The 24544-nt window shown below is 32.7% G+C and overlaps 1 protein-coding gene across 2 annotated transcripts; it reads right to left on the bottom strand.

The window, feature by feature from the left end:
• Positions 1 to 1115: 1115 nt before the first annotated feature.
• LOC107931196 (T-complex protein 1 subunit eta) lies at positions 1116 to 7754 on the bottom strand. Of its 2 annotated transcripts, none has more exons than XM_016863000.2 (14): positions 7534 to 7754; positions 7183 to 7443; positions 6800 to 6925; positions 6501 to 6704; positions 5927 to 6096; positions 5711 to 5846; positions 5154 to 5270; positions 4909 to 5028; positions 4729 to 4827; positions 4550 to 4639; positions 3828 to 3915; positions 3631 to 3719; positions 3440 to 3514; positions 1116 to 1460 (listed from the first exon to the last, which is right to left on the bottom strand). In XM_016863000.2, the coding sequence occupies exons 1-14, from the start codon at positions 7546 to 7548 to the stop codon at positions 1362 to 1364; spliced, it is 1689 nt and encodes a 562-aa protein (XP_016718489.2). In that variant the 5' UTR covers positions 7549 to 7754; the 3' UTR covers positions 1116 to 1361. The 2 variants fall into 2 exon arrangements, 1 of the variants encoding a protein (XP_016718489.2); XR_005905927.1 differs by having other exon boundaries at positions 1329 to 1460; positions 3601 to 3719; positions 7534 to 7736.
• Positions 7755 to 24544: the final 16790 nt, after the last annotated feature.

The raw sequence follows: 24544 nt of genomic DNA, 5'->3' as shown, positions 1-24544 counted from the left end.
ATGCCCGTGAATTTTAGGTCATTACACGTTTTACGGTCCATGCAGACTAATGGTTTGTTTAATAATCCATTGAAATAATTAAATTAACTTAAAATTCATAATTTTAAGTTATTTAAATTTTTAAGCATGCTTGGTACCATGATAAAAAAAACAAATGATAGAATTTTTCAATAAAAAGTGTGAGAAATGATAAGTAGTTACTTATCACTTAATATAGAATTTTTTTTCAATTTTTTTTATTTTATTTATTTTAACATTAACCTTTAATTTTTTTAAATTGCATTTATTAAACAACCTAATTATATCTCGTACATAATTGTAAGACCAAATAGATTTTTTATTTTAAATTTAGTACTTAATTTATTTTTCAGTTTATCAAACATTACTTAACCCCTTCGGAGTTCATGGTTGTCTCTCTCATCAATGTTTACTCTAATATTTGAATTTGTATCTTCCCCTTCGAAGTTCATGGTTATCTCTCTCAACAATGTCTACTCTAATATTTGAATTTGTATACTCCAGTGTAATATGCATTATGACAACATCCAATACTTACTAATTTTTTTTATTTTTTATAAATTTTTGAACTTTCTGCAACTTTTTATATTTATTTAATTTTTAGTTTTTTTTTCAATTAATTATTAATGTGGTTTATGTAAGCTACCATTTGACATCCACATTTAACTTTTTTTTTATCCCATTGTAATTAACTTATAAAAGAAAATAATTTGAAATTAAATGAACCGTAAAAAATAATAAATAAATAAGCTAAATTGACTTTTGTATAATTCTTAGGCTAATAAGATCATTCTGATTTTTAAATAATTTATTGTTACAATTTTCTAATTTATTAATAATTTTATATTTTTATATAATTTCTTATTTTTTTATTAATTTTTATTCTATCTATTTTCTAATTGCCACGTCAAAATTAGAGAGAACAAAATTTTCAAATAAAAAAAGTACAGAGATTCAATATTTATAAAACTATATTTAAAATTTAAAAAAATACAAGAACCTAACATTTTTAAACCTATTTTTAATATTGGTAAATTTTAAAATACCATGTAACTTTAAAAAATCTGATGGACAAATTAATTAAAAACAGATTTTCATTTTCCTTCACTCACAAAAATTCCTTTGAAAAATAAATTTAAGGAACAAGTGTAATTTTCTACAGCAAACGAAAGCACCAGCCACAGTTCACAAAAAATCCAACATTCAATCCCAGATTTTGGTCATTCGGATGCCACATCTAAATAGGCACCTTCACATTTTGGCCCTTAAAACGGTAGTTCATCTACGGCATAAAAGGAAATAACACAACCAAAATTCGATAACAAAAAAATGAAACAGCTATCTCAACGCCTCCTCATTCCTCGTCCACGGCCAGGGAAACCACCTCCGCGACCTCTGCCACCCATGGCACTTGCAGCAGCTTCTCCCTGTGCACTCTCCGACTGCAAAAACACACAAAAGCAATGAAAGAGCTTTACAGCCCTGGTAATGCATTGGCATGCATCAACACCAACAAGTAGTTCCACAAATATGGACATAATGTAGGTCATTCTGCAGCACTAATAAACTTAAGGCCTTTGTTTTTTTTAGGACATAATGTAGGAAAATATTCTCTTTCCATATCTCATCCATATTCTCAAAAATAATTATTATAAAATTAGTGCGTCAATGTGACAACGGATATTACTATTTTAGATTTGTGGTTCAACACATATCTATACCTACAAGCAAATGTTATCAGGAATATTTGCTTGAGACTCAACAATCGCTAACCCCCCCCCCCCGCCCCCCAATCAAGACCAAAAATATTCTCAATTTTATTGTATCTCATTCCTTTTGCTCTTCCCAAAATGCCATTAATTAATCTCAATACATAATACAACAAATTATAGCAACAGCATTATAGATGAATAAGCGAGGAAAGACAAGCGATAAACCAAGTTCAACTTCAATCACTGACCTCAACAATCCCCACTTCTATTAGGAAATGAATAAGATCCTTATGACCAGAGGGAATCCTATAACAACATCATGACTCACAGGTTTTAACAACTCCAGAGAGGCTAGGGATTACGGATAAGAGATCTTTGGTAGGTTACCTGGGGTAAAATTTATGGCACCAATAGAAGCTAGTACAAAGTTTAGTTGTTAAAATTTTTGGGTTTGGGGTTTAAGAGTAATTATTAAGACAGGCTTCGAATTTCAAGTTTTCTAAATAATGAAGGGCTTTGAGTAATTTTAAAATCAAAGAGATTTCCTCAAGTTGGTCAACTGAAAATTTCACATTGTAGCCATCATCCACTTCTCTTTATTTTTCCTCTTGCAACAGAGGTTGTATTAAGACTTGACATCCTTCAAGGACATTTTCGGATAGACAAAAAAGAAGATAATTACATAAAACAACTCGCATTTGAACTTTCATGTCAACTTTTAGGTAGAAAACTAACCCCCCCCCCCCCAAGAGTTCAGAACTACAAACTTAAATTTAACTTTCATCTACATTTGATTATCATGAAATTTTGCATTGTCTACACTAAGGGTATAAGCAAGTCAAACTACTCAGATCATAGATTTATGCGATTGTACATTGCTTTCCATGCATCATTCCTCAAGAAGGGTGATTATGATTATGATTATGATTATCAAAATTTTAAGCCAAGGGTGAGCTCCAATAACTCGATATTTTGATCTATAATACTTAATAATAGGAGGATTTATGAAGCTTTATCAAGTGTAAAAGGTGCACTTATATTTCCCGAGACACTTTTGCTGTCTAGCATTAGAACATACACCTCAACAACACTGATTATGATTATCATAAAGACCAGTGTTATCAAGGGCAAGGCCTATTTGATCAGGCGCAAATCTGGGTGAACTTTTTTTAAGGCAATAAGCATGGAAAAACCACTGCCTGATTGAGGTTCTCTTTTATTTCATTCATTTTTCACTTTTTCCATCAGTTATACCTTTACAGGTAAGAAATGGATAGTATCAAACTCCATATTTCTCAATATCTGAGTATTCAGCTATACGCAAGAACCACAAGGAAATCATGCATATTGACTAATAAAAAAATGCATGTTCCATAGATAAACTAGACCACACTTATGTCTTAAGCTTTATATACAAACACACACACACAAAAAACTAGCACATAAATATATTGTGCTTTACTTCACTCAGGCTAGTGCTTTACACCTTGCGCCCAAGGCAATATAAGGATTCTAGCACCTAGAGTGAGCTTTGAACCCCCTTGATATCACTGATAAAGACACCAATCACTGAAATTCTGGAGCATTTTGGTCCACAAATGATTGCATCATATATAGATATAAGGATCACATGGAGAGAAGCAATTGACACAACACAGAGTATAGAAAAGTATGCATGTGCATCTTAGACAGGGAACAACAGTCATTACCTTAGGATTCTTAACAGTCTCATCGACACTTAGAATAAGACATGCAGCCTCAGTTGCAGCATTGATTGCATTCATCTGTCAGCAAACATTTCAGATGCCAGAGGCACAAAATTTATGAAATTAAGATTAGCAAAGAACTAAAAGGTGAAGAATTAAATAACCAATTGTTAGTCGGAAATTGGTCAAGCCACCTTTACAACTGATGGCTCCCACACAAAGTTTGCAAATGAATCTGCTATTCCGCCAGTGTTGATCTCCACTCCGTAAGGTGCACCCTCACCTGTTCAGAATCTCAAACTGTTAAATGAGAACCTTTCACTGACAACAATAGTTTAAAGAAAAGATTAAAAAGAAAAAAAAACTAAAAAGGACAAGAAAAGAATGAAACCAGATGGAAGTGCATGCTTGTGCCTTAATTTGTTCAACACATCAGTTGCATCAAATCCAGCATTGTCACAAAGCTGCCGTGGAATAACCTGAATATGAGAAGATACATCGAGATGTCAGATACTTGTTTCCATTGTTAAATGCAAAGGTTCATCTTAATAGGAGGCAAAGTTACACCCTACCTTCCTAAATATATTGTCCTCATGATAAAATTGAGGAAGTCATACTATAGCAGCATAATATAGTGATCTCCAAATAAAAGCATACATAAACAAGGACAATAAACTGTATATAGTAACATGGGTAAAATATTAAATCTTCCTGCAGATGTATCAAATACATTAGTCCTCTGGTAATTATTCACACAGCAAGCTCCTTTTGATATGAAAATGAATTCAAATTTGAGTATCGATTTTCAAGAAAAAAATACTAATAACTCACAAGGTTCAGCAAAATCAAGGAGTGAGACTTTAGCATAAAGTTGATGTTGTGGCATGTCTATGTGTAAATGCATGTCAGGTACATGACTTATTTTGCATAAAAAATTTCAAAAGAAACTTTTTTTTTGGTATACAAGAGGCCAAAGCCTAGGGGGAAATTGGGAAGGGAAAATTCACAAGTTCTAAGGACTGAGACCCAGCCTTACAGAATCTATACCCTAAGGAGATGAGGAATCATTTCAGCTAAGCCAGGAAGGAAAAAAAAAAGTGCAGAAACACCCACCTCAAGTGCTTTTGCATAAGAGTTAATAAAAAGTTGAGATTTCCCAGCTATTGTGCGTGCATGCTGCCTCAAGTATCGACTTATCTCCATCTGCCACCAAACGCAAGTTTTACATATCACGATAAAAAATTGTCCTCAAATATGCTTAAAAGTTAACTTGTTATATTGTAAATACATACATCTATAGCACCACCTCCAGCAACTACAGTAGAGTTCTTCAAGGCTCTTCTAACAATCATAATTGCATCATGTAAGCTCCTCTCAGCTTCTTCAATGAACTGAAAATAATAATGCAGTCTCCAGCATCAGCATGAAAAGTGATACATGTCAATAAATATCACTAGTAAAATATGAAAAACCTGATCTGCTCCACCACGTAGAACTATAGTAGCTGTCCGTCCTGATGGGCAACCACTGAATATATTAAATCTTTCATTTCCAACCTGCTTTTCCTCAAAAACCTCACATGTTCCTAGAACCTTCAAAACAGAAAAGAAGAAATTTAAATTCAAGAAGTTCAATAAGACAGAAAAGTTTGACAGGTTAAACTTGAAAATTAAAAGTTGGCTGCATTTTCAGCAGTACATCTAATGAAAGTTGCAACCTCATCAATTATGTTGTTAACAGATGTTTGTATAGTTCCACCAGTTGCAGCAGCAACCCGATTAAGATCTTCCTCAGCTACACGACCAGCACAGAAAATATCTCTATCTGCAAAATACTGCCAATGAACATTCAAGTCAATAAAACTTGAGAGAATAAAAACTAGTCATGATTACTGACAAATATCACTCAAAATTCTATGCAAAAGCAAAACTATCAATAGGTAGAACATAGAATCTGGAAAGAAATAGTTATGATTTATAATAGAGAGAATAAAAACTATTGTCAAATAAGAAAATGCACATGGCTACATTATCTTTTATACAATGCCCAATGAAAGAACTCATACAAGCAGGTAATAAAGTAGCCAGACAGAGAAAGGCCATAGGTCTTTCACCAGATAAAACTTATTTTCACAACCATAAACATGTATTAACTCAATTTAGTCAAAGCATAACCCCAAAAGGAAAATGCTTTAAAAGATTGTGTTAGTTATAATTAGTTAAAGAAACAAGTAAATACAAATGCAGTATCTACGATCAAGGCAAAATCTCATACCTGTGTCGCCAAATCACCGATAGCCAACCGTGAAAGAACAACTTTTGCACCACTCTTCACACATTTATCCAACTTGTCATAAATGATATTCCATTCTGCATCAACTATTGATTGATATTGTGATGGATCTGAAAGTCTGTAGCATATAAGGCAAAAGGCAGAGTCAATAGCCACTTATGAAAAACAATTCAAATCTAAGACAGCAAAAGCTACTACCTTATCTCAGCATTTTCTTTCTCAGATTTCAGTTCCAACTCGATGTTTAACAGAAGTATTCTGGGATTCATGAACTTCTTTGGCTGCTGCTCAAAACCAGCATATGAAAATGTCTTTTTAAAGGCAACACCATTAACCAAAAAGGAATCCCTCATGTTACCACCAGGAACCTAGAAAAAATATATTGATCAATTTTTTATGTGATACAGTGATATTTGATACAAGAAACATAAAATCGTAATTTAGATCCTAAAATCCATATTTTACACAATATAGAAGTTTCTACAAAAAATCAAAGTCAAATGTATGCCCACCTCATTTCCTAAAGGTGCATTGCAACATTTATACTTACATGAAACTAAATCACTAAGGGATGAGAACCTAAACATAAAGAACAGCTAAGCGCTACACTCAGCGAGAAAGTAAGATAGTGTAGTATGAGACACACTGGGTCCAAAATATCATTTTCCATAACAAAATGTATGGCACCAATACAAAAGATCCAAGTACTAAAGCCAGAGAAGGGTAAAAGGCAAAAAAAAAGGTTGAAAATAAGGCAAGAACAGAAGCCTACCTTCTTAATTCCAATCATATTCAACCTATCTTCACTGCCAATAGCAATAACAGCATCCACAACCATTGATGCAAAGAACTCCTTTTCTCCACCAATGAGTTTTGAAGAAAGTGTTGTAGCAGCACATTTAGCTAATAAGCTTTTCTTCTCTTCTAGACTTTTCCCCTCTATACTAACAGCTAGTTCTTTGATCTTCTCAATTGCCTGTCCATATGTAATACATTCAACATAAATAGACTCATAAAGACTACAGCAACATCTAAACCATGAGAAGAGGGGGGAGGGGGGAATAAACTTACCAAATTGCAAGCAGTTCGATAACTGCGAATAAGATTTTGAGGGTGGACTCCATCCTCTACAAAAGGCTTGGCCTCTTTTAAAAATTCTCCTGCTAGCAGTACAACAGTTGTAGTACCGTCACCAACCTGTAAGATACACATGAAAAAAAGTTCTTTAAATCCTCTAAACAGCATGAAAAAGCATTGGATCTCCATAACATCAATACCTTTAATCAGATTCACGATGCGGGATAAAACCAACTTAAAATTGAACTATCAGTTTAGTAATGAAAACCCAATGTTCATGCGACTAGTTGAACTATAACTCAAACTATAAATTTGAGAAAAGGAGTCCGATTCTACAACAAAAAAGAAATTAAAAGAAGAAGAACAATGAGTGTGACCTCGGAGTCCTGAGACTTGGCGATATCAACAAGGATCTTGGCGGCAGGATGGACAATATCGAGGAGCTTCATGATGGTGGCGCCATCGTTGGAAATGGTGACATTTCCTTTGTCATCGTGGATGAGCTTGTCCATGCCCCTGGGACCCAGGGTCGTTCTAACCACATCAGCCACTGCGGTGCAAGCGTTTATGTTGCTGACGAGCTGCGCCTTCCCCTGTGATGTGTCCGTCCCTTCTTTCAAAAGAATGATTTGGGGTTGCTGCAAAGAAGAAAGAGAAACATTTTAGTAGCAGTTAAAAAGAAATAAATTCAAGATGCGAAGAAAATGAGTCAAGAAAGGTGAATGTACCAGCATGGATGCCATTGTTGCTAGGGTTAAGCTTGTTGTTTAAGGGAGAAGAGAGATGGAAGAAGGAAGTGTTTTTAGGGGTTTAACTCTTTCGGAAGGCCGAATTTGGTTGTTTAACCTTTTAGACTATATGCTTATATCCCTTACACTATAATGACTTTTTTTATACTGTTTTTATAGTTTGTACTTAAAATAACCTCTCACACTTCGTTTGTTTGTTTGTTTTGGATGTAAAAGGGTAGATTTGTTTATATGTAAAATGATTTCTAAAAAATAATTTTTAAAATTTAGGTTATATTTTTTAAAAATTTAATATTTTTTTCTGTTTATTGCATAAAATATTTTTCGGTTGTTTAATACATTTTATATAAAATTTTCATAAAAATTGTTCCAAAATGAAATAAACATATTGAGAATTTCTTATTTTTTCATTGTTTAATTGAATTATTTTATATCTATTAAATTTATGTTTTATATTATTTTTGCATATATTGTAATAATTTATTTCTTGTGTAGGGCATAACATGGAATTTTGTAGAAATAATAAAAATAACAATAAGAGCAGCAACAATGAGAAAAAAAAAGTATTATGTTGAATACATGCCATTAGCAAAATAAATAAATAAACAAAAATTTGTGGTTTGACAATCTATATCAACTTCAGGCCTACTTAAATCATTATTCTCTAAGCGAACCTAAGATCCACTTAGACAACATTAATACCAGAATCAGGTCTCCTATCATTAACATTAACAAATTGGTCAACCGACCAGCAAAATGGCTCCCATCGAGCTCAGTATTTGCATTTGCAATCACAGTTTGATTTGATTCTAATATTGGAGACCTTAAGAGTTGAGACACATTCAGTTCCTTTTCTGTATCAACCTGATTAGATTGTTTTTTTATACTTTCAACAGTAGATGCGTTTCCCCCAGGTGATTTGTCAATATTGTCAGTTGGAAAAGGATGACTAAAAGGATTTGACTGAAACACATATTTAGTCTGCAATGACCTTGAAGCTAATGGATTTCTCGGAGGAGTAGGAGAAGTTAAATGATGAGCAAAACTTTCAGCCTGTTACTGTGGTGATCTTCTATCAATGTTATGTGACACACTTGGTTCTTCTTCTATACCAACCTGATCATATTGTTTACCAGTATTTTCCATTGGAGATGCATTTGTTAATAGTACCTTAAAGTAATTTTGGGACACTTCGCTGTGGAAGACTGCTAAGTAGCTTGGGAGTTTGGTGTTTGCTCCATCTCCACCTCGAAGTAGAAAGGTGGTTGGAAACATGAGTGAAGAAAATAACTTCAAATCATGACTGTGCTAAGTAGCTTGGGAGTTTGGTGTTTGCTCCATCTTCACTTCCAAGTAGAAAGGCATGTGTGATGAGATGAATTCCCAAAAACAAAGAGTGAAGCAATAAATGGGAGAAGCATTAGTTAAAGTCAAGTTGAAAGCGACAATAAGTGAGTTAGACTAGGAATCCCTATGTTCTTTAATAATTGACTAAATACAATCGAATACACACAACTGCACTTAAGGAAATTCTAATTTTAGGGAAAGGTTCTTTCATTTCTGGAAATGAGTTCTTATTAGACAGATTGCACATATTCTTGAGTGCAGGGTATTCTGAAGACTAAAAATTGCCAATGTTTAATCAATTCGGTAGTGTAAGTACATGCAATAAAGTGCATCAGAGCATGTATTAGTTGTTCCGTTGCATTGCATTACTTGAGGACAAGGAATAATTCAGGTTTGGGGGTGTGATAACTCTTGAAATGAGTTATAATTCATACTTTTAGACTTAATTAATTGCTTGTACTTAAGTAAAAATAGCTTCATTTTAGGTAATTACATGATCATTTCTAGTCAATCGAGCAGTGCATATAAGAACTTGAGATGATGATTACTTTATTGCATCTTTACTTTTAATTGCTTATGGAAAGGTCTTGTGGCTGATTGGTAAGTTTAATCGAGAAGGATAGCAAAGGATGGAGGTTTGTTGAGGCATTATGAGAGGTTGTCATGGTAATGCTTGTGAAGAAAACGATAAACACCCAGCCAGCAATGAGAGCACTCAACATTTGGTCCCCCACATGCACGTGTAATAAAGAATATTTACCTCAAAATTAGGGAAAAAACAATTATTGGCTGACGACTTTTACTCTAGAGGAAAACCCAAGTATAAAAGGCAATAAAAATGAGAGAGACAATGACGGCAATTTTTATGAGCTTGGATAGAGATCTCATGGTGGCAAGAAGGGCAAGTTGAGCTGACTGTGAACTTTTGTGAAGACGAGCAATAATACACCGAATTAGGGGGATTGGAGTTTTGAAACCTATATTTATTCCTCTGTTCTAAACTAATATTTTGGGATATTGATACGAAAACAACTTTAATTTGTGTAGCCCAGCCATGAGCTAACTTAATACGGTTGGAGTTTGCTTTCGATGATGTTTTAACTTCGATTAATGTTTATTCTCACACCCTAAAATAAGGCCTAGGAGTTTTATAGCCTTCGAGTGTTCGAAATTCTGTGACATGGCATATCAGTAATGTTTTTAATTATGGTTTTTAGAAAATTTAATCAATTCCTAAAAATGAGTTTTAAATAATTTTAATTTTGAAAATAGGACTGGTTTCCAAAAGAGACAAAGTTAAGAGTTTTTATTAAGAAATTTGACCAAATGTCCAAAATCAACCTAAAAACCCCCCATTTTCTAAATAGTTTTCACGTCAACTTCTCTTCCCCCATATTGGTGTCTTCCGTTTGTTTTTCCTTTACTCTCCCAACCAATTTTTACTTTTAATTCCTAACCCTCTTTGATTTATATCACCTTTTAACCTTAAAACCTCCATTTTAAACCAAGAAAATCACCCAAAAACTTCATCATCTACATCATCTTCTCCAAATGTGGATTTTTCTAGATTTGTGTCAAAGCTTGTTTTTCTTCCATTGAAGGTAACCATTCGAATTTCTATTAGTTTTAAATGATATCCGGTATCTTAAACTGAATTTTTAGCCATTGAAATGCATGTTCTAAATAAAAATAAAAAATTGGGTCTTTAATAGTGAATTTCGAGTTTGTGGATAAAAATGTGGTTTCAAAGTGTTTTTCAAATATTTTTAACATGATTAGAAGGTTTCTAAACTTACTTTAAATTTTCATTAAGGATTTCTAAGGATTTAATAATTTTTTATGAAAATTGCCATAAACATGTAAAAAATTTCGATACCATGAATTGAGTGGTTTTGAGTAGTTTAAATGTTGAAAATCAGTCGTAGGTGAATAATTAGATGAATGCAATTCATTTTAGGCAAAAAGATTAAGTATAGATTGAGATATATGAGTTTCAAGTTTGCTAGTCGAAATTTCAGTTTCTTGAGGAATATAGCTTGGGCTTGCATTTTTGGTTGGTTTAAGTGAGTCTTTGGTTGAATTTTGATTGTGTATATTGTGTGGTTAATATGTGTGAAGCATCAGAACCATTGGAACCTTCTACGAGCAAGGCGAAAGACAAAAAAAGCTAGTTTAAGCTTTCGGCTTTTCGACTAAAGCGTAATTGGTGAGTGTTTGGAATTGCTACTTGTAGACATGATTCTTAGTGTTGATTGAGAGCTTAGGAATAGCCTAAACCTCTATCATAAGTTTCGAGTGTAAGCTCTCTATTTTCCTTGTTTTATTTTTGTCAAATTATGCGAATATTTGAATAACTATGAATTGATTATTATGATGCAATATTGCGAATTACATTATATTGTGAGTATATTAAATATGTCGACTGACAGTAATGGTATGGTGTTAGCGATACAAAGATGTGCAGTGAAAGTGTGCAAAAGTCGATAAGTATGTATGTGTTGCATTATGGAATATGATGCTAATGTAACAGGTTTTTGTATGTGATAAATTGATTTTAATGCACTCATATGTTGACAGATATATGATGGCTCAATGACCATTATTGTGGCACTTTAAGTGCAATTAAATGTGAATTTCATAAGCATGCATTGTGTACAATTTTGTGATATGAATTGACGAATATAAACAGAGATGATGTACATCAAATCATTAATTAAAAATGTGTAATTATGATGTGGATATTTTGGCCTTGTGACCTTATGAGACCGTTGGATATAGCTGGCATGCTATAGGATTGTGAGTACTCATCTATATGTATTATGTGATTTGGGCGTTGAGGCCTTGGGACATGTTGGAGAGATAAAAGAATGTGAGCTAAGCTCCATTCAACGAGACATGTTTGGTGTGTTGGAGAGTGCTAGCTTTATGCTTCACTTTTGGGATATGTTTGACTCTATGAGTTAATTGGTGTATTGGAGATCTTGGCTGCTCATTTCAAACACACCTCAAAACCTCTCATCCTTACAATTCTCTCTCACTTTCGCTCTTCAAAACCCTTCATTTGTTCTTCATTTTCCTTCCCATTCCCTTGCCAATTTCACCTCTTGGAAAAGAGTCCTTCAACCATCGTTTGAAGCAGCATTCAAGTGTTTGTGGAAGCCTCGGTTCAACAAAAATAAATGGAGAATGAGGAGCAGAGCTAGTCAAGCCTCGAAGAACCATCAGATTTGATTTTTGTTCCTTATCCTTTTAATTTTATTTTTGTTATTATGAACATGACTATGAATACTTGTGATGTTGATATGTTTAATTTAATTAATATGGCTTGAATTTAATTCATGTTAGGTTGATTACATTTTGTCCACTTAAATTATTAAAATTTTGTTTTTGTTATTATAGGCCTTGGTAAGATGTTTGATTAAGTAAAACCATGACTAAGTTATTATTACATTATAATTGTAAGGTAACTAATGAATTAATTATTTAAACGGGTTGAAATTGTCATTAATTGACACAATACTTAATCAGTGTATCTTTAATCATCTAAGGTAGCTGAGGTTTAAATTAGCGATGGTATTTGACAATACATTAGCCTTGCATAACTTGCAAGATTATTGTGATTAAACTGTTTCAATATAGGAATATATTGTTACCTCACTTAATCTTTTATGTGCTTATGAAGATTAATTAATTGTTTGTGTAACACCCTATACCCGTAACCCACGTCGGGTCGGAGTACAAGGCATTACCTAATCGATTTCATGCATACCACCAATCTCAAGTTACCAAGACACGGTCCTGATTACAACTTTTTCAATTTCTACTTTAAACTTCTTATTATGGGCCTACGAGCCCCACATCGATCATTGAAAATTATTCAGAACCATTCCGGATCCTTAACCAACCTTAAAAATTTTACCCTTAAAACAGGGCACACGCCTGTGTGGAAGGGCAGCACACCCGTGTGACTATTTCGACATCGTTGTGCCGATGACCATGTGGCTCACACGGCCCTAACACTCTAGGACACGCCCGTGTCCCACACCCGTGTGGAATTAAATTCTAATTCACACCTACAGGGGTTTTCACATGGCCAGACACACGCCTGTGTCAATAGCCCGTGTGCAAAAACCTGAGTATTTTGTTTCTGACGTCAGCATCCCTAAAATGTCACACGGCCATTGTAATAACCCATACCCGTACCTGAGATCGGGATAGGATACGAGGCATTACCGAGATTTTCAGAATAATTTCAATTAATTTATATTATTTAGTATTCATTTTCATGTTTCATGTAACATCCTTTTCAAATATTCAATTCAAACATCATATAAAATACGATACAATATTTAAATTGTCATATTTACATGCTCATTCAAGATATACAAACCTACCTGACTAAATTGCAGAAACACCAAGATTTAGGGGCATATTGGTAATTTACCATTTTCCCAAATTTCACCCAATCTTAAATTGATAATTTCATTCAATTTATTAATTTAGATAATAAAACAATTTATTCCCTTCAATTTAGTCATCTTTGACATTTTACAAAATTACCCCCTAAAGTTTTACTTTTATTCAATTTAGTCCATGAGCTTAAAACATGCAAATTAGCCATGCTAACTGAATATTCATATATATTTTCCTCCTCCTCCTCTCCATTCCACATCCTTAATGTATATATCATGCTTACAAGTAACGTTATCAACAATTTCACTATTGACTTATATGTATATTCAAAGCTATCCATCTGTGTCATAGCCACTAAATTATTTATATCTGGAGCTATAGAACTCCAAATTAAGATCCACTAATTTTTTCTGAAACTAGACTCATATATCTTCTTACCATAAAATTTTCAGAATTTTTGGTTTAGCCAATAAGTACAGTTTATTCTTTAAATTTTCCCCTGATCTGCTGTCTAATAGTTCTGACCCTTCTTCACTAAAAATTAATTATCTCCTCGTAAAAAATTCAAATGATGTTTCAATTTATTTCTATTGAAAATAAATTCATTCAGGATTCTAAACATATAAATTTAAGCCCCTAATTATTATTATCCATTTTTTTATGATTTTCCAAAGTCAGAATAGGGTAACCCGAAATCATTCTGACCTTGTCTCACAAAAGTTATTGTATCTCATGATTTACAATTCCATTGCTTACATAATTTCTTTTATAACAAACAAGACTCAATAAGCTTTAATTTCATATTTTATTCATCCTCTAATTCAATTTATACAATTTTTGGTGATTTTTCAAAATTAAACTACTGCTGCTGCCCAAAACAGTTTTAGTGCAAAATGTTGACTTCCATTTTACCCCAAATTTCACAATTCATACAATTCAGTCCTTGCTCAATTAACCCCTCAAATTAATGCTTTTTCTAGACATTATAAGTTATTTCATAACTATTGAAATTCATAATTTCCACATGAAACTCTAACTTCAAACTATTTTACAATTAGGTCTCAAACATTCACTTTCTAATCAATTCTTTCAATAAAACCAGAATATAAACAATTTAAAACTCTAATCCCATGCCAAATCATCATATACTTCCAGCACTCATTCAAAACAACTTCAAAAATTAGACATGGAATCAAAAACTAATGAAATAGTAAGTTGGACCCAATTCTAAAAGTCTAAAAACATAAAAATTTCAAGGAGAAAGCAAGAATTAAACTTACATGAAGCTAGAGTATGAAAACCAACTTGAACCCTCCTCCATGGCTGTTTTTCAGCTGATGAATATGAAGAGAAATGAAGAGAATTCTAGATATTCCAATTTAGTCCCATTTTTATTTAGCCAATTTTGGCAATTTTCCAATTTTACCCTTATTTCATTTATTTCCTGATTTTTCTCAGCTATTGCCGCCTAAAATATCTCCTTTGGGCTTATTTGCACTTTAGGTTCTTCCTCATTTGACAATTGAGCTATTTAATCCTTTTAGCAACTTTTACACCCTTTTCAATTTAGTCCTTTTTATTTAATTAACCACCCAAACGTCAAAATTTTCTGACTAAATTTTAATACTACCTCACCAACACTTCATAAATATTTCTAAAAATATTTATGGCTCGATTTATGAAGTCGAGGTATCGATACCTCATTCTCGACCCAATTTACCTAATTAATTCTTTTAAATCACCAAATTTACTAATTCAAAAATGCTTTTATATTCACATTTGACTCATAGGTATTAATTTATTAAATTTTTAACTCACCCGTCGGATTTGGTGATTTCAAATCTCTATTCCCGATACCACTGAAAATTAGGCTGTTACAGCCATGGCACACGCCCGTGTACTAGGTCGTACCTTTCACACAACTGAGACACACGGTCGTGTTTCTGCCCGTACGTTTATTACCATGCATACTAACTTGAAATTTTTACATGCAGGGGACACACGGCCGGACTACACACCGATGAGGCTGACCGCGTGTCACACACGGCCTAGACACATGCCAGTGTGTCTACCCGTATGGACAATATAAGGCTATTTACCAAGCCTCATTGCCACCCTTGCATACCTATTTTCATACAAATACCAACCAATACCAAAACAAGCATAATTTCTATAATCAAATCAGCCACAATAGACATTCGTTCAACCATGAAGATGCATCTTCTAATTACTCAAAATGAATGTTAGCCATCATTCAAAGCTTAATGCAAACTGTGGGATCTATCCCAAACCAACACATTTGGCCAATTCTCAAAGGCACAAAATAATAAGGCCTAAGTCCTATACATGTCATATTCAAGAATATAAATCCAACTATACCGAATGTTTCGGCTGATAGTGTGATCGATATCTCTGACTTCTGGTGATCCTTGAGCTAGATAGGCGGCTTTGTAAAGAAATGGAAAGGAAAGGGAGTAAGCATAAAAGCTTAGTATGTTGCATATAAATGAATATACCACAACAATACATCGATAATCAACATGCTCATAATACCAAGGTAAGCATAGATATAACTTACTCATTACCATCCATACAAGTCACATATTATAAAATGAGCTCACATCTCATACGTACCAATTAGGTACCTGTCCCACTCACAACACGGTTATACTTTCCTCATTAGATTATAACTTTCACTGTTGAACCATTAGGAACACTACCGGATATTCCATAAGCCTCGCACATGGGGTAAGTGTGCCAATGCCATGTCCCAAACATGGTCTTACACTAGCTATGATCAACGAGGCCAATGTCATGTCCCAGACATGGTCTTACACTGGCACTCGTCTCAATGCCGATGCCATGTCCCAGACATGGTCTTACACTGGCTCTCATAATTTGGTCGATACATGTCCTAGACATGTCTTACACTAGCTCACACAAATGACCCAAATGTCATGGCATGAATATCTGGTTTTCTTCCTAGGGTTCTAACGGGAATTAACTCGTCTCAATTTCAAAATCAATCAAATCTTAATATATCAATTCAATGACAATTCAAACACATATATCAACATTGTAGTTGTGTTATTTACATACAACTTACCTCGGATTACAAAACGTACATGACTAGTCGGTTTAGTCGATTTGCCTGGCCTTCTCCCAGTCTAGGTTCGGATTTGAAAATTCTTGATCTACAAATAACAAAATGCACTCATTTAGTCACTAAACACAATTAGGCAATTTAAAATTTACATCTTAGGTAAAATGATCATTTTGCCCATGGACCTTACCATTTTTCCCTTTCATATCTCAAGCCTAGCTAAACTATTTTTACTCTTATAGCAACCACATATTTTCACCATTTCACACACTTATCACCTATTTTGCAACTTATGCAAAATAGTCCCTTTAGGTGTTTTCATGCTAACACCTTTTACAAAAATTGTTTATAATACAACTAGGACTCATATTTTTCCATAAAAACTTAGCAACTATCACAAATACATCAATGAAAAACCCTAAAATCTTAATTATTTTGCAAGATAGACCCCTCATTTGAAAGCTCATGCTTAAGGATCTCAAAAATACAAAAATCACCAACAATGGACATGGAAATCACTTACTTATGAGTGCTTCAAGTTGCTGAAAAATTTAAGCTACTCCAAGATTACCTAGTGACTCTACATTACCTACTCCAAGATTGTTTATAACACAACTAGGACTCATTTTCTTTTCCACGTTGAAGTCTCATATTTGAGCCACCCAGATCTTTATAAATAAATTTGGTTATCATTTTTATTTATTTCATATTCTAATACGTTCAATTAATGCTCTAGGTAAGATTACTACTTTACCCCTGAACTTTTGATTAATGACGATTTCATCCTTAGGCTCAGAAAAATAAAATTCTTGTAATTTAGTCCTTGTTTCAAGCCTAATTATTCTTATATATTGAGAAAATCCCATGAATTCTATAAAATAACAAAAATTTTCATAATTTCAACACTTTTCAATTTAATCCCTAAAACATGTTTTCACCCGATCTTGATCTAAATTAATAATTTCATTCAACTTTGTAATTTAAATAATAAGATAATCTATTTCATGCAATTTGGTCACTTTTGACATTTTTACAAAATTACCCATAAATTTTTACTTTTATTCAATTTAGTCCCTGAGCCTAAAACATTCAAATTAGTCATGCTAGCTGAATATTCATATATATTTTCCTCATCCTCCTCTCCATTCCACATCCTTGATGTATATATCATGCTTATAAGTAACATTGTCTATAATTTCACTATTGACTTATATGTATATTCAAAGCTATCAATACGTGTCATAGTCACTACATTATTTTTATCTTAAGATATAGAACTCCAAATTAAGATCCGCTAATTTTTCCTGAAACTAGTCTCACATATCTTCTTACCATAAAATTTTCAGAATTTTTGGTTTAGCCAATAAGTACAGTTTATTCTTTAAAGTTAACCCTGTTTTGTTGCCTGATAGTTCCGACCCTTCTTCACTAAGAATTAATTATCTCATTGTACGAGATTCGAATGATGTTCCTACTTATTTATATGATCTTCAAAATTCAGAACAGGGGAACCAGAAATCATTCTGACCTTGTCCCACTAAATTTATTATATCTCACAATTCACAATTTTATTGCTTACACCGTTTCTTCTATAAAAAACTAGACTCAATAAGCTTTAATTCCATATTTTATTCATCCTCTAATTCGATTTCCAAAATTTATGGTGATTTTCAAAAGTTAGCCTACAGTTGTTGTCCCAAACTATTTTAGTGCAAGATGTTTATTTACCATGTTTATAACACCCTTATTTTTTTCTCTACACTATTTCTCAGTACTTTCTCTTATTTTCTCTTCACTAACATATCAAGAACATAAGACCATATACAAGAAAAAACTCTACATTAACATCAATTCCATGTTTTTTCAATAATATTAATCTTAAAAATATATTGAAATCTTGATGTTCGTACCTTGTCCCATTGATTTCAATCTTTAACTTGATTTTCTCTCTTCTCCAGCTTTTATTTCTTGAATCTAACTTAATATCCCCATAGTCTCCTTGTGCATTCTAGATTTCTCTCTCTTCCAATTGACCATTTTGCCCTTTGTGATCTTTTAAAATTCCATCATTGAATCATCACATAATTTGATAAAATTACGATTTAGTCCCTTATAATTCTTTTCCTATTCAATTTAGTCCTAATTCATCCATTTTCCTTAGTTTCTAGATCATTCCACCCTTAAAATATTTTCAATATTAGTCCTTCAACTTTTTTATATTTACACTTTAGCCCTCAAATTTTTAGTATTTACTCTTGTACAACAAAACTTTTCTCACTTTTACAATTTAGTCCTTTCTTGAATTAATATATCATAATATACTTCCTAATGTTCACATAACTCAGAATTTTCCCTTTTTGTCACTTTATTTCCTTACTTTACTATATCAAGGATAATATCTTACTGTAAAAATTTTTGGAATATTACAGTTTTACTAAAGTAATCAATCTAGGAGAAATTTCGGTTATCCCGTTCTTTAGTTACTATAATAGTTAAAGTCGATTACCAGAGAATTACTTATTCTTTAACAGTGACATTGCACATCCCAAATAATCTTCAGAAAAATCTAATATCTCATCCAGAACTCTCTTTATTTGCTAACCAACTCTCGGCTCTGACTACATTATTACTCGTTCAACTGCTGAACTCTTCGGCTTCACACTTGTGAACTTTCTACAACAGAAATACTATAAACAATTTGGGATATAGAATTTTGAGAACGATGAGATGGACATCGTAAAGCCACAATTTTATTTTCTTATGTATACACATTAACATAACATTCATTATTAATAAAAACACCATAAGCCTTTACTCTAACCTTTATAGATTCCTATTCATCATTGACAACTTTTTAATCAGAGACTTGAATATCACTTTCAGCATCATTGGAATTAGCTCAATTGAAAGACATCTTTATCTAAATGATAACATAATTCATTTGAGTCAGGAGATATCACACTATCTCAGGTTATATAATGGCATGTGTTTCTAGACTCCACACATGCTACGTTCAACTTGAGAACCGACTAAATCGTAGCTCTGATACCACTAAATATAACACCCTTAATTCGTATTCATCGCCAAAATAGGGTTACGGAGCATTACTATAAGAACACAACTCATTTGCTACCAATTACCAAGTTTCCAATGGATGTTAACATATATTACACCGACTTAAAGCTTGCTAAGCACTAAGCTTGATCAACACCGACATTAAGCCTATTAGAAAGTAAGCCTAAATAACACCGGCACTAAGCTTGCTAGGCACTAAGCCTGAATAATACCCTATTTGGATATACAGTACGATTCAACATTTAAATAACAATATAAATAGAACTAAATGATTAAATCATTAAAAAGGAATTGAGTATAACTATACATATACATAAACGAACTTACAGGACTGGTTTGCAGTAATTGCAAAAGCACAGGAACTATTCCGCAATCTTTTCTTTTCCACGATTGTCAACACGCTCTTGATTTAAAATAATAGCTTCATTCAATTAACAAAATCAATAGCCAAAATCAATCTTTCTATACAATTTAGTCCTTTTAACATTTTACAAAATTACCCTCAACTTTTCATCTTATTCAATTTAATCCCTAAGCCTCAAACACAAAAATTACCCATTTTTTTACATCAGAACCTGGTCGATTCTTCCATGGCCTCATACCAGCCCCTACCTGTATTTATTTCCTTTTAAGTACAAGAAATTTCATCATTTTAACAATCTAGTCTTTAAACATTAAAATCATCAAAAACTACTTTACAAAGTAGCCCAATCTAACAACAAAGCTTAGAAATCTTTCAAAAGCTTTAAGAAAACAACTTAACTCATCAATGACACAATCTACATTGTTTGACAGTTTTATAAATTAGTCCTCAGGTTAGCTAGGTTAAGCTAATACGAGCTCCCAAACAGAGGCATAGCCAGAGGGGCTGGCATAGGCCCCGGCGCCCCCTAAAATGTAAAATTGTATTTTAGGCCCTTGAAATTTTTTAAAAAATTTAAATTAGTAAAGGTAAAATTTCACTTCGGCCTCCCTAAAATTATAAAAATGTGATTTAATCCTTTACAAATTATAAAAATATACACTATAAAAAATTAAAATTTCATCCGGCGCTCCTAAAAAAATTTTATGGCTTCGCCCCTGCTCACAAACATAAAAATTACTAAAAACGGGCAAGAAAATCACTTACAATATCCAACCATAGCTTGACTGAGCTTTACCCTTCCAGAAATGGTGTTTCTACCAAGCTTGGCCAATTATGGTTTGAAGAAAGTGATGAAATTTTTTTCATCTTTTACTTAAATTTATTTATTTACTAATTTACTCATTTACCCTTATTTTTAACTTAATAAGTAACCAAAATCTTACCCATTTTTGTCCATCACCATTCTATATGTTTTAATAACCCTACTAATCCCTATGCTTAACTTCCTTTATCAATTTAATACTTTTAGCTAATGGAAACCAACTTCCTCCACTCTTAATTAACTATCTAACTAATAAAATTTCTTATCCAAAATTTACTAAGATTCTAATGACCTCGTAAATATTAAATGATTAATATTTACGGACCGACACTTTGGAGTTGTGGTCTCGAAACCACTATTTCTGACACCATTGAAAAATGGATTGTTACACCAATCATAAATTTATCTTAGGGATTTAGACGTTTAGAAAGAAATTTAGATTTTGACACAACCTGAAATGTAGTCAAATCCAAGTCAGATAAAACAATTAAATAAAAAACTAAGATAAATAAAATAGAACAATAAATCAAATATTAGAACAATAAGGAAGAAAATAAAGAAGATAGCTGGAAAAGATAGAACGTGACATGTAGAAGTACTAAGAAGCCTGAGAAATAAGAAAAATCCACAACCCCCTTCAAGTGGCTCTAATTTTCCTTTCAAGGAAGAAAATTTGACAAGAAAAAGTTTGGAGATGATCCCCACAATCTGAAAAGATTGTTAAAAATCTTCTAAAAGAAAACTCAAAAGGAATTCTTGGAAATAAAAACTCAAAGAGAATTTATTAACTTAAAAGAGAAGTTATTGAATAATAATGAAATGATATTTGTGTACAATGTAAAGGTCTTTATATAGGCTAGCTAAATAAATCTAAATAGAACTCTAAAGTATATTAGAACTCTAATTAACCTGAACAAGAAGTAGTTTTAAACTAAACTTTCTTATTGATATAAAACTTCTAACTAACTTAAAATACTTAGTAATTATAAAAAAATCTGAATAATAAATAATAAAATAATAAAAGTTGATAAATACAATATTGGACTCATATATAATAAAAATTAAGCCTAAAACCTAAACCCAATATGACTTAAACTCGAATTAAAAGCCCGAAACTCGTAACTCCAGTCATAATCTCGTCCAGAAATTCTACTCGCCCAGTCTTCACTAAAATGGTCATAACTTGAGCTCCCAAACTCAAAATTGAGTGACTTGTAGTGCGTTTCATAACTAAATGATAGATTTCAAACCCCATAGAGACATCCTAACTAATAAATGTCTGGATCTCATCCAAAAAGTTATTGTAAGTCTATTGATTCCCCAAACATAAAAACTAGCAGTTTCAGTAAATGGAATTTAATAAATTTCATCCATTTCGAGTGTAACGCCCCCACGCCCGAGACCGTCGCCGGAGTCGAGTATGAGGTGTTACTAAGCTTAGTTTAACATTTTTAGAATTTTGGATTATTTGTTTCTACATTCACAGCTTTTAAGCTACTTGCGTCACAGTCACAAGAAAAATCATATCTCGAGTTACGAAACTCGAAATCAAGATCCGTAAATTTTCCCTGAATCTAGACTCATATACCTATCTACTAATTTTTTTATAAAATTTTTGGTTGGGCCAATTAGTACAGTTTATTAGTTAAAGTTACCCCTGTTTCAGGACTTGGCTGGTCTGACCTCTGTTTACTACGAACCACATTTCTCTCTGTACAAGATTCATATGACTATGAGGTTTGTTTCTCCTAAAACTAGACTCAATAATGATTCTTAGGATATAAAATACACCACCTAATTATATCTTTAAAATTTATGGTGAATTTATAAAGTAGGAATAGGGGATTCAGAAACTGCTATGACCCTGTTTCACTAAAATTAAAATATCTTCTAACATATAATTCCTTTACCTGTTTCATTTGTTTCATGTGAAACTAGACATAATAATCTTCAATTTGATATGTAATCCATCACCAAATTCAATTGCTATGATTTTTAGTAAATTTTCAGACTCGTGTCAGTGTTGCTACAGTATTCTATTTATGGCAAATTTCATCCCTCTTATGAGTTTTTATGCACTAAGAATCTTAATAATTTTCCTTAACATCAAACATAATCTAAACTTACCATTTTCATAATTTATCATTATCAAATATTTTCTCAACCATTTTGTCACCATATCATAAGATCATTTACACAAAATAAGTATATTGCTATACATGCCATACTTAAATTTACAAGCCATTTACCAAAAATCTTCCGGATAGTGTGACTGAGCCTTCGACCTATCCCGACTCCTGAACTGGCTTGTCCAAAACTACAATGAGTAAGAAGGAGGGAGTAAGCATAAATGCTTAGTAAGTTCATATGTAAATAATAAATAACATAACAAACAATCAAACTAATCAACATTAGCATATATCATCAACACACTTATCACATTTTTTAATCATTTTTCATCATCTTATTACCTTATCGTGGTTGTAGTCAACACTCAACCCGAGGGTTAAATACATACCTGTCCAAAATATCCATTTCTCATCACTTACCAATACGTCTCTTTTCATCTCGAGTATTCCTCCATTTGAGTAAAACTTTACCCGTTGAACACATCGGAATATAATTTGGATACATGGATAATTTGCGTATAAGTGCCACATATTCAATCAAGCAATCATGTAACCCGCCCATAAGCGAACTCGGACTCAACTCAACGAGCTCGGGCGTTCGCATCCATAAGTGAACTCGGACTCAACTCAACGAGTTCGGATGCCTAGTTACATCTCACGAACTCGGACTCAACTCAACGAGTTCGGACATTCGCATCCATAAGTGAACTCGGACTCAACTCAACGAGTTCGGATGCTCAACCATCCTAGTGACATGTCACTTGTATCCTAATCTATTCCTAAGGTTCAAACGGGATTTTTCTCGAACACTTATCCTTGCCATCTTCCATAGAATGCCGAAATCAATACTCGGTAACAATTATATTTAACAAGTAGCTCACATAATTTACATATTATTTGAAATTAACCACAAAGCATACATTTCATAATGAAATTCAGCATAACACATAATTAATATCAATAACTTAAAAATAACAATTATGCTACATTATTTACACATGAACTTACCTTGGTACCAAAATACAAAGATTTTGCAATTTAGTCCACAATCTTTTCTTTTCCTCGATTGAGGTCGATTCCACGTCTTTCTTGATCTAAAATAACACATTTAGCTCATTTAATACTCACATTATCAAATTAATCCTTAACTCAAATTTTGGAAAAATTACAATTTTGCCCCTAAACTTTTGCATATTTACATTTTTGCCCCTAGGCTCGGGATTAAACTTTATTCCTTATTCTTATGTTTTACAACATGCTGATCACTTTTCTCTTCTATGGCAACATCAAATTCTCACTCTAACATGTACTTGTGACTATTAGGTATTTTTACCGATTAAGCCATTTTACTCGTTTTTGCTTAAAATCGAGTAGTACAAGTTGTCTAACATAATTTAAAACCCCATATTCTATCATAAAACATCAAAATACACAAATTTCACCTATGGGTATTTTTCCAAATATAAACCCTAAGTTGAATTATTGCTAACATAAGTTTAATCGAGCTACCGGGATTCCAAAAACGTAAAGAACATTAAAAACGGGGCTTGGAATCACTTACTATGGAGCTTGAAAGCTTGAAACAAACCCTAGCTATGGAGAACCCTTGAAATTTCGACCTAATGAAGAAGATGGACAAAAATTGGCTTTTAATTTTGTTTTTAATTCATTTTAATAACTAAATGACCAAAATACCCTTACTACTAAACTTTCCAAAAATTCCTTCCATGTCCTAA

This window comes from Gossypium hirsutum, chromosome A12 (genome assembly GCF_007990345.1).
Source record: "Gossypium hirsutum isolate 1008001.06 chromosome A12, Gossypium_hirsutum_v2.1, whole genome shotgun sequence".
In the NCBI taxonomy this organism is placed as follows: Eukaryota; Viridiplantae; Streptophyta; class Magnoliopsida; order Malvales; family Malvaceae; genus Gossypium; species Gossypium hirsutum.
Note: the sequence above shows the minus strand (reverse complement) of the source record. Positions and strands in the feature narration are given on the sequence as shown.

What these genes read in the sequence shown, in the direction of transcription:
- LOC107931196 (XM_016863000.2), bottom strand. An exon ending in ATCGAACTGCTTGCAATTTG is followed by an intron (nt 6,705 to 6,799) that starts GTAAGTTTATTC and finishes ACATATGGACAG; the next exon opens with GCAATTGAGAAGATCAAAGA. An exon ending in CAAGCATGCACTTCCATCTG is followed by an intron (nt 3,720 to 3,827) that starts GTTTCATTCTTT and finishes GATTCTGAACAG; the next exon opens with GTGAGGGTGCACCTTACGGA.